The following is an 11,892-nucleotide window of genomic DNA, read 5'->3' on the forward strand; positions in this document are numbered from 1 at the left end:
AAAAACTATGCTATACCATAAATATGTTATCAGACTGTCATCTTATGAAGTTGTTTCTTGGTTAGTGGCTATATATATTTTTATTTAGTCGAATTAGTGATAGCTACTGACGCAGGAAAAAGCTGTTGGGAGTAAAAAAAATCGTGTCCTTTGCTAACGTGGTTAGCTAATAGATTTACATATTGTGTCTTCCCTGTAAAACATTTTAAAAATCTGAAATGGTGGCTTTATTCACAAGACCTGTATCTTTCATCTGGTGTCTTGGACTTGTGATTTAATGATATTTAGATGCTACAAGTTACTATGCTAGCTATGCTACTCAGTGGGGGGGGGGGGGGGTGTGCTACCGGATCAGGGTTGGTGACTCGTGAGAAGTTAACTATCCCAAAACCTAGGACCAAGAGGCATGGAGAGACAGCCTTTAGTTATTATGCCCCCGGCTTCTGGAATAGCCTGCCAAAGAACCTGAGGGGGGCTGAAGCTGTGGACATATTTAAGAGATCTTGAAACATATTTTAGTCATCCTTTTGTTTTTTATCTTGTGTTTTGTTGTGTAGTAAATATTTTATTTTTGTTGTTTATTTAATTTTTCCTGTAAATCAGATTGCGTTGCATTCCATGTCTGAAATGTGCTATATAAATAAATCTTGATTTGTTCAGTGTATATTATTACAACTTAGGCAGTCCAAAGATCCAGTGTAGCAATGGCAGCTAGCATAGAGTAACTTTTCCTATGTTTACAGAAAGTTGTGACTGCGTTGGACAAGACATGGCATCCTGAACACTTCTTCTGTGCTCAGTGTGGATCATTCTTTGGCTCAGAAGGTGAGTTTTACCCATTCTTGGAGCTCACTTGAAATGACCATTTTCTAGAGTCAGGTGCAGAACTCATGATCTGTATGTCTTCTGAAGGCTTCCATGAGAAGGACGGGAAGGCGTACTGTAGGAAGGACTACTTTGACATGTTTGCGCCGAAATGTGGCGGCTGTGCCCGAGCCATCCTGGAGAACTACATCTCTGCGCTAAACTCCCTTTGGCATCCAGAGTGCTTTGTTTGCAGGGTCTGTAATCAGCATATTTCCCTTTATATAAAGGCATTCATGTTGAAGTGTCCTGACTTGTACTTACTCTCCTCTCCCTCTGTTTGGGTATGTAGGAGTGCTTCACCCCATTTGTGAATGGGAGTTTCTTTGAGCATGATGGGCAGCCCTACTGTGAGGTGCACTACCACGAGCAGCGCGGCTCCCTCTGCTCGGGTTGCCAGAAGCCCATCACCGGCCGCTGCATCACAGCCATGGGCAAGAAGTTCCACCCGGAGCACTTTGTTTGTGCTTTCTGCCTCAAGCAGCTCAACAAGGGCACCTTCAAGGATCAGAACGACAAGCCCTACTGCCAGGGCTGCTTTGTGAAGCTCTTCAGTTAGGGAGTGGATTTTCTGTGTGTGGCTCACAAGCTTGTATCAGAAAGTGTTTGTGTAGCTCTGGTAGTGTGTGCAAATTGGATTGTGTGTGTTTGAATTGTTTTAGAGGGATGGCTGTATACTGATGGTGTGTATGACAAAAGTGTGTGTGTTTCAGGTAGTATGTGAGATTCCAGCATTCTCTTTTTGGCCCTTGAAGTGTAATGGACAATCATATCAGGTCTCTGCCTGTGCGCTCTCTGTGACGCTCAGAATAGTGTGATTTCAAACCCAAATAGTTTTGCTTTGCTTTTGCAGTCAGAGTAAATACTTGCTGAACACTGTAAGAACACATGGAATACGTACATGGAAGTGTTTTGAAGTTGCTGCTCACTGGTTGAGTGTCTCTTGAAAACCATTTGAAATGTGTCATGTTATTAGATCAGGGAGATGTTGACCTGTCATTGTTTCGTTTTTTTTTATCAGCTGAGGCCTTATTTCAACTGCTAAAGCAAAGGCCTCGGTGAGATTTATTTTGTTTGCTGTCTGTAACAGAACAGATGCATATAATGATGTCATTGTAGCTTTGACTGGAAATAGGCTGTGGGTCAGTCATTATTTTAGTACTTGTGAAGCACATGGTCGTGTCATCAGACCCCTGTGGACTCATTTTCACACACAGGGCCTTGTGACACAATCATTAACACCTCCACACAAGCATTTGGTGTTTGACAAACATACGAATGCTGACATGTTACAATTTAGATTTAATGTATATTGGAACGTTTCTATAAAATGTATTTGAAAAGATATTAATTTACAACAAATAATATTTGACTCCCTCTGTTTGGAAAATCGGAGTCACGTATAACGACAAATGGGGAGATGGATAATATTGTTACTTTGTCACCTTCTCCACTGCCTACTCAGTCCTTTAGAGCTTAACCCTTAGTTGGACTGGTTTGGAGTTTCCTTTATGTTCAGAAAGTGCTGATGCAGTATAAAAGAGTATGCCACGATAAACAATTGAATTTATTCTGCATACAGGAAACGGTTACATTTTACTGTGAGAATACTGTATACAAAGCGCTGGTCAGTTAATAGTTTAAATAACCACTCATTAAGAGAAATCCTCTTAGAAATTTCAAAGCAGAGATGCTTTTCTATTTTTCAATATCTGTGACATTTGCTGAGCCTATGTGAAGTTACTGTGCATTGAGTTTCACTTTTTGTAAAATAAATAGAAGAATACAGCACAAGGCGTTATAACCCCTTATGTACGTACACAGATTCTATGCAAACAATACTGTGTGCAGCTGCAAACATTTAACTCAACAACCCTCTTGACTCTATCCAAGTGATGCTTTCAAGGAATAAGCCTATCTATTTTCTGTGCCAATATATCAATGCAATGTCTTTTACACTGGGGAGACCAGCAAGGAATCCTATTGTTTATAGAAGGGGAGTCCTGGACTATCTCTTCAGATTTCTGTCAGTGTGAGTCCACTGGATAATGTGTGTTGATATTGGTCTGAGTGCAATGTGCAGGATCTACTGTACACCAGTTGTGTTTGTGGGCTTGTATTCTTATCTATCACATAATTTTATTGGGTCTGTATCTTGTTCAGGGATTTACACCCAGAGCTTGTAAATCTCTGTTCATTGTTTTATTTAAATCATTTAACCATTTGTCTACTCAGAATCATTGTAGTTGGCAGTTATTAACCAAAGTGAGTTTTTTTATTGAAATTGTGTCCCTTGTCACCTTTTCATTTGAGATGTCATAGTGCTGAATTTTACATTTCAACTTCAATGGGGTAAGACTAGGGCATGGACGTTGCAGGGATCCCGGTTTGCAATAAGCATATTTTGAAACTCATCTTTGCAGCAAATACACAACCTAGTTAACTCCGCACATACTGTTGTGGAAGGTAAATCTCAATTGATAATTTTTTACTGTCATCCTTCCTTACTTTTTTTTCTCAACGTTCCACACATCAAGGGCAAAAGAGTAGGCTAGGGTTATGTCAAAACGGGCCACACTCGTTTGATGCCACTTCAATACGGCTTCGATACACTTCCGTAGTAGGTTGGGAGAGCGTTGTCGCTAGGAACCCTAGAGAGGAAGAGGCGAAGCGAGAGGTTTTATTCCGCCCAAAATCTGTCCACGAAAACAAGACCATGAAGTGAGGGCTAGGTTTCCATCAAATTGGCAACAGATTTTCATGCAAATATTCAAATCCGCATAAAAGTAATATGCGCATTTCGAGATGTTTCCATCAAATAAAGTTGTTGCAGAATAAAAGGCCGTGCGTGATGACGTAGTGCACATTACAAAAAACTTAAATGGCTGTCGATCGCATTTTCAACTACTGGTGGTTTTGCCAAAACAACATGCGTTATAGCGAATGTGCCCACTCTGGTCTTGGCACGTGCTCTCTAACCAACGGCTCGCAGTGCGGGTAGACTATCTACATGATGAGGTTATTATGAATAAGAGTGAGATCATTTTTATTTGTCAAACGGCAGCCAAGCATCGGTCATCATGTCACCAGGATAATATCCTCGATATTTATTGGAAAGCAGCATCAAGCTCATCACCGTGCGCTTTCACCACCCTGTGCAATTCATCATCATTTATTTAATCTGTAGCCTAATAAACTGCATGGTTTCCCGGGTCATAGTGGGAGGACAACACAGCCTATCATCGCGCCACTCCAAAATTACTTCGGTATGTTGGTTATTATATAAATATTTGGGCATAATGGCGTTTCCACATAAATTTCTCGCATAAATAATTTTACTGACACAAAAAGATCCCACCTTGTCTAGCGTATTTTGTTTTGTCAACATTGGGAAAGTTTACAGACAAATTAGATGTTTCCATCAGCAACCTGGCCTGTCATAAATATTTTAAAAAAAAATATCCGACATGTACTTTACAAGCATAAAAAGGTTGGATGGAAACCTGGTTAATGAAAGTGGTGACTTTGGTCAACAAGAAGAAAATATACTACTTTAAAATGGAGATACAAAAACGAGTCCTCTATCTCTATGGTCTGTTGTTCACAAGCGTATCTGCCCTCTCATTGGCTAGAATGGTTCCACATCTCGCCTCCTCCAGCCTGCCTTCCATCTTTGAGGACATTTTTAATAAAAAATAAATAATTACTTATTTAATTAGGCAATTCAGTTAACAACAAATTATTTACAATGATGGCACGTTAGAGTGGATCACTTTTGTCAAGTCCAATACCATTGCTGATCACCTCCTTTGAAAGAGTTGTATTCTGGGGATATAAATTGTCCGACTTGTCGACTGCATGAACTTTACAAACATCATGTGATCAAAGGCCAAAGTTTCTGCAGTTGCTCTTCACCAACTTCATCCTGCAGGATCACCTGCATTGTGGGATGTTCTATTGTCAACCAATCATTATTGTGTTTTTGTTTGACCAATGCAAACGTGATCAATGACATGACTGAAACTAGTTTAAAGATTTAATGTCATAGCACAAGTACAGTGAAATGCCTTTCTTGCAAGCGCCAAACACAACAATGCGGTAATCAATATCAATGTAGCACTGAAAACAACAAGGTAGAACAAAAAAACACAATAAATAAAAATAAGAAAATGAGAAAGTAAGACGCCATATACAGGGTCAGTTCCTAAACCATATTTAAAATGTGCAGGGATACTGGAGCGATAGAGGTAGCTATGTATAGGGGTAAGGTGACTAGGCATCAGGATACTGTATGGTAAACAGAGTAGCAGCAGCATAAATTATGATTGTATGTTGTTTTTATTGTTTTTATTTACTTTTCTGCACTTTTGCACACCAGTATTTCTACTTGCACATCACCATCTGCTCATCTATCACTCCAGTGTTCATTTGCTAAATTGTAATTACTTCACTACTATGGCCTATTTATTGCCTTACCTCCTCACGCCATTTGCACACACTGTATATAGACTTTCTTTTTTTTCTATTGTGTTATTGACTGTACACTTGTTTATTCCATGTGTAACTCTATGTTGTTGTTTGTGTCGCACTGCTTTGCTTTATCTTGGCCAGGTCGCAGTTGTAAATGAGAACTTATTCTCAACTAGTTTTCCTGGTTAAATAAAGGTTAAATAAAAAATAATAAAAATTGTGTGTGTATAAGTGTGTGTGCATATTTTGTGCGTGTTGGATGTGTCATTGTGAGTGAGTGTGTAGAGTCCTGTGAGTGTGTTTTTTTTTAAATACAAGGGTCAACTCAGTCCATGTAGCCATTATGTTAGCTATTTAGTTGTCTTATGGCTTGTGGATAGAGGTTGTTACTGCTTGCCGTGTGGAAGCAGAGAGAACATTCTATGGCTTGGGTGGCTGGAGGCATGTTTGCAAATGTTTTAAAAATAAAAAACTGAAATACCTTATTTACATAAGTATTCAGACCCTTTGCTATGAGACTCTAAATTAAGCTCCGGTGCATCCTGTTTCCATTGATCATCCTTGAGATGTTTCCACAACTTGATTGGAGTCCACCTGTGGTAAATTCAATTGAATGCACATGCTTTGGAAAGGCACACACCTGTCTATATAAGGTCCCACAGTTGACATTGCATGTCAGAGCAGAAACCAATGCCATGAGGTGGTAGAAATTGTCCGTAGAGCTCCGAGACTGGATTGTGTCAAACCTGTTTCTATTTTGTCATTGTGGGGTATTGTGTGTAGATTGATAACGGAAAAAAACAATTTACTCCATTTTAGAATAAAGCTGTAACATAACAAAATGTTGAAAAAGTCAAGGGGTCTGAATACTTTCCGAATGCACCGTATATACAAATATGATTTGAGGCACTCACTAATTGATTGTACAATGTGTACACCCAATATTATGTTATGATTTCAGTTTGTGAGTGTGTGATATGGGGTTAGATACATAATACATTATTAAGAGAAACTTTTATAAACTATGGCAACACTGCCATGTTGATCTGAGCCTTGCTGTCGGAAAACCACATTAGTGTTCAACTTTCGGCAGTCACAGATGCACCTCCACCGACTTCTCTCCTTACAACTCAAACGCACCCAATTTTTTATTTATTTGATTTTTATTTATTTATTTCACCTTTATTTAACCAGGTAGGCAAGTTGAGAACAAATTCTGATTTACAATTGCGACCTGGCCAAGATAAAGCAAAGCAGTTCGACACATACAACAACACAGATTTACACATGGAGTAAAACAAACATACAGTCAATAATACAGTAGAAAAATAAGTCTATATACAATGTGAGCAAATGAGGTGAGATAAGGGAGGTAAAGGCAAAAAAGGTCATGGTGGCGAAGTAAATACAATATAGCAAGTAAAATACTGAAATGGTAGATTTGCAGTGGAAGAATGTGCAAAGTAGAGATAGAAATAATGGGGTGCAAAGAAGCAAAATAAATAAATACAGTAGAGGGAGAGGTAGTTGTTTGGGCTAAATTATAGATGGGCTATGTACAGGTGCAGTAATCTGTGAGCTGCTCTGACAGGTGGTGCTTAAAGCTAGTGAGGGAGATAAGTGTTTCCAGTTTGAGATTTTTGTAGTTCGTTCCAGTCATTGGCAGCAGAGAACTGGAAGGAGAGGCGGCCAAAGGAAGAATTGGTTTTGGGGGTGACCAGAGAGATATACCTGCTGGAGCGCGTGCTACAGGTGGGTGCTGCTATGGTGACCAGCGAGCTGAGATAAGGGGGGACTTTACCTAGCAGGGTCTTGTAGATGACCTGGAGCCAGTGGGTTTTGCGACGAGTATGAAGCGAGGGCCAGCCAACGAGAGCGTACAGGTCGCGGTGGTGGGTAGTATATGGAGCTTTGTTGACAAAACAGATGGCACTGTGATAGACTGCATCCAATTTATTGAGTAGGGTATTGGAGGCTATTTTGTAAATTACATCGCCGAAGTCGAGGGTCGGTAGGATGGTCAGTTTTACAAGGGTATGTTTGGCAGCATGAGTGAAGGATGCTTTGTTGCGAAATAGGAAGCCAATTCTAGATTTAACTTTGGATTGGAGATGTTTGATGTGAGTCTGGAAGGAGAGTTTACAGTCTAGCCAGACACCTTGGTATTTGTAGTTGTCCACATATTCTAAGTCAGAACCGTCCAGAGTAGTGATGTTGCACGGGCGGGCAGGTGCAGGCAGCGATCGGTTGAAGAGCATGCATTTAGTTTTACTTGTATTTAAGAGTAATTGGAGGCCATGGAAGGAGAGTTGTATGGCATTGAAGCTCGTCTGGAGGGTTGTTAACACAGTGTCCAACGAAGGGCCAGAAGTATACAGAATGGTGTCGTCTGCGTAGAGGTGGATCAGAGACTCACCAGCAGCAAGAGCAACATCATTGATGTATACAGAGAAGAGGGTCGGTCCAAGAATTGAACCCTGTGGCACCCCCATAGAGACTGCCAGAGGCCCGGACAACAGGTCCTCCGATTTGACCCACTGAACTCTATCAGAGAAGTAGTTGGTGAACCAGGCGAGGCAGTCATTTTAGAAACCAAGGCTATCGAGTCTGCCGATGAGGATGTGGTGATTGACAGAGTCGAAAGCCTTGGCCAGGTCAATGAATACGGCTGCACAGTATTGTTTCTTATCGATGGCGGTTAAGATATCGTTTAGGAACTTGAGCGTGGCTGAGGTGCACCCATGATCAGCTCTGAAACCAGATTGCATAGCGGAGAAGGTATGGTGGGATTCGAAATGGTCGGTAATCTGTTTGTTGACATGGCTTTCGAAGACCTTAGAAAGGCAGGGTAGGATAGATATAGGTCTGTAGCAGTTTGGGTCAAGAGTGTCCCCCCCTTTGAAGAGGGGGATGACCGCAGCTGCTTTCCAATCTTTGGGAATCTCAGACGACACGAAAGAGAGGTTGAACAGGCTAGTAATTGGGGTTGCAACAATTTCGGCAGATCATTTTAGAAAGAAAGGGTCCAGATTGTCTAGCCCGGCTGATTTGTAGGGGTCCAGATTTTGCAGCTCTTTCAGAACATCAGCTGACTGGATTTTGGAGAAGGAGAAATGGGGAAGGCTTGGGCGAGTTGCTGTGGGGGATGCAGTGCTGTTGACCGGGGTAGGGGTAGCCAGGTGGAAAGAGAGAGAAGAGAGAATGAGAGAAGTTAAAAATTCTTCCTTAGGCACAACCTAGATTAGAGACAATATTTAAAGTAGTTGAACATGTTATTACTCAAACCTCGTGAAAGTGACAAACTGACACGTTTTCATTATAATTTTCATCAAAAACAACTTTATATCAAAGGAGTGTGTAAGATAACACACTGAGGCAGGGATGCGGGTAAAATAACAATGTTTATCAGATGTCATGGGTTAAGTGCAAGTACAGATGATATGAAATTGGGGAGAGAAATGGGGTAAAAGTTAGAAAAATAATAATAATAATAAAGATCACATGTAGTAATTAGTAACAGTGTCACCCTCAGGCACTCCAGGTAAGTACATGTACATACATGACATCCTTTCTTTAGATAAAAGAACAAACAAAAATGTTCTTTCAACTCAGTGTTTCACTGAAAAAATCAATGTTTTACATCATAACATAGACATCACATTGTTATTATTAAATTGTGAAAGACTCCATTCACCCAAGTCATAGACTATTCTCTCTGCTACCGCACGGCAAGCGGTACCGGAGCGACAAATATAGGCCCAAAAAACTCCTTAATAAGCTATAAGAACAATTAATGAAATGGCCACCCGGACTATTTACATTGAAACTTTGGCAAATGGTAAAGTCTGCAAAACTTAGTGCAATCTGTTCGAAAGAGATTCTTATTTTGGAAACAGAAAACTGTTTTGAGATTAAATGTTTAATCGATGAGAAAATTTGCAGAATGTCGGCCAAAATCCATCTCGCTCCATCTTCTCCCACTGCCAATAACTGAGCTTCCTCTCACCACCATATTTGGTAGTGAGTGGAAATGCCAACCGGATGCATTACATTTATACATCCGGTGAAATATCGGTCTGATTGTGACTGTATTGTCTTTAAAGTGGTAATAAAAATAAATGTTTTTTTTCTCTTTTCATACAAGAATGCCATTAATTCTCAGAAGATGTGCAATTTTTTTAAACCAGTGGGGCAATGATCTATGGTTTTCAAATGGTACAAATCATTCTGCAGGGGTCACTATTCTCAAACCAAGACTGATACAAGAAGTCACTGGGTCCTTTTAGTAATTAAAACTTCTGTAGAACAGTTCTCACTTTGTAAGGTTATAGCTGGTTATAGCTCAAGAAATGCAAATGAAAAACTGTTGGATGATATAGAAGAGAATCCAAATTCATTCGTAGATAATTTTACTTCTGCAGAGACTTTAATATGGTTCTACACAATACCATAGACATATATCCTCCTAGAGCACACGGTGCAGGTAATAGATCATCTGTATTATGTAATTCACTCTACAGTCTACAGTCCAGAATAGATTTATTGCTGATATCCAATGAATTCGAACCTACAGTTGATCAGATTGAGATCTAACCTGCTATTTTAAGGGATCATAAAGTCATCAAACTAAAACTGAATCTTTGTGATGACTCACAGAAACATTCAAATGTGAGTTATTGGAAATGTAATAACACTATTGCAAATTTGAAGATTTCAGAGCAAATGTCAATTATCTTATTGAAGAACGCAGGACATTAGCCATTGATTATCAATATGAATGTAAAAAAGGCCGTCCTGCTCCTCTCCTTTCTACCTAACTTTCCCTCACAGTCCCTTCAGTTTCCCTTGAGTCTCGTTAGTTTGGCGGTTCATGCTACCTTAGTTATCCCACACATCATAGCCCTGCCATTCCCAACCAATCAGAGTGCTTGGAAAGGCGCATCTGGACACCCACTCAGATATGAGTGTGATCATTGTCCGCAGAAAGAAAACACACATTTCTTAGGATTACTTTTGTTATTGTGGACAGTAACAAGAATACCTGAACGTGGTGTGTGCATCGAAATAACCACAATTAATTCAGATTTACAAATACTATTCCACCAAGATTCACTCCCAGTCAAGATTCATGTTATATGACCAAAAGTGTGTGTGTGTGTTGGTGTGTTGGTGAAGAGGAAAAGGAAATAAAAACCCAGAAAAAAGAAGCATTAGCATTGGTCTTACCAAACATCCTCTGGAGGGTCAGAACCCAAATCACAGTCAGCGTAATTGTACTAGCGGACATTCACAGCCGACGGCTCAGACTGGTGAGGGCATACCAGCCCACCGTTTTTACAATGGGCAATACTGGAACTACTAAAGTTTCAGATTAGAAGATTGGCAATGAGGCATGGCAAGGAACATGCATCAAAAAATAAGTTAAGCATAGAAAGCATTGTCAATGAAATGACTTCCCTATCTGAGCATCAAAAAGAAGGTACAGAGTTGTATGACATTCAGTTACATAGACTGCTAAATTAATAAACTGAAATGTACAAAGAAAAGGCTAGAGGGGCTTTTGTTAGATCAAGAAGACAATGGATGGAGGAAGGCGAGAGAAATAGTACATATATTTTTGGCTTGGAAAAGAGAAATTCTGAAATGAATGTTTTAAGGAAACTAACAATTGATGGGGATTTAAGTGAAGATAGTAAAATAATCTCTACCTTTGTAGCTAGTTTTTACAATAATCTTTACAAACTGACTCATTAACAAGGACGCTCAGAAATAATTAAGTCTATTATTAATCCAGTAACTGTAAATGAGGAAACTGAATGTTCAAGAAGTATAACTATACATTTTATTTTTTATTTTTTAAATCCCCGGGCAATGATGGATTAACGGCAGAGTTTCACAAGGCCTTTATAGATAATATTATAACATTTCTTCCTGTAGTTTAGTTTTCTTCTGGCAGTTGTTTTTAAGGCAATTCTTCACAAACTTCTGTCTTATCTAACTTTGCTATAGAAATATAGACATCTGAGTTGCCTAACCCATTTACAGGATTTGTTAACTCTTGAGGTTCCTAGGTTTTGCTTTTAATTTTAATGTACCGTATTGCTAGAACAAAATTCTAAATACATTTCACCTTGATGTTCTGGTGCCATTCGGGCAATTTAAAATATTGATTTGGGACTTATTTGTGAAGGAATGTAACTATTTTTCTGGGTGATTTGTGATTTGTGATCTGCTTGCCATGTATTGTAATGTGTATACAGCATACAGTGAGCTCCAACAGTATTGGGACAGTGACACATTTGTTTTGGCTCTGTACTCCAGCACGTTGGATTTGAAATGATACAATGACTATGAGCTTAAATTACAGACTGTCAGCTTTAATTTGAGGGTATAAGAATATAATACATTGCTAAACACTCATACATTATTGTGAATGCTACCATGATTACAGATAATCCTGAATGAATCTTGAATAATGATGAGTGAGAAAGTTACAGAGGCATAAATATCATACCCCCCCAAAAAATGCTAACCTCCCTTGTTATTGTGATGGTGAGA

General features: G+C 39.4%; 1 protein-coding gene across 4 annotated transcripts in view; it reads left to right on the top strand.

Moving 5' to 3' along the window:
* LOC139576915 (paxillin-like) overlaps positions 1-5,565 on the top strand; it is a 38,351-nt gene extending 32,786 nt beyond the window's left edge. For all 4 annotated transcript variants that reach the window (XM_071403511.1, XM_071403507.1, XM_071403508.1 and 1 more), the window contains 3 exons: positions 744-825; positions 913-1,061; positions 1,157-5,565. In XM_071403511.1, coding sequence (XP_071259612.1) covers positions 744-825; positions 913-1,061; positions 1,157-1,423 — 498 coding nt within the window. In that variant the 3' untranslated portion in view covers positions 1,424-5,565. The remainder of the gene's footprint in view (positions 1-743; positions 826-912; positions 1,062-1,156) is intronic.
* The last annotated feature ends 6,327 nt before the right edge of the window (positions 5,566-11,892 follow it).

Source organism: Salvelinus alpinus, chromosome 5 (assembly GCF_045679555.1).
Source record: "Salvelinus alpinus chromosome 5, SLU_Salpinus.1, whole genome shotgun sequence".
Classification (NCBI taxonomy): Eukaryota; Metazoa; Chordata; class Actinopteri; order Salmoniformes; family Salmonidae; genus Salvelinus; species Salvelinus alpinus.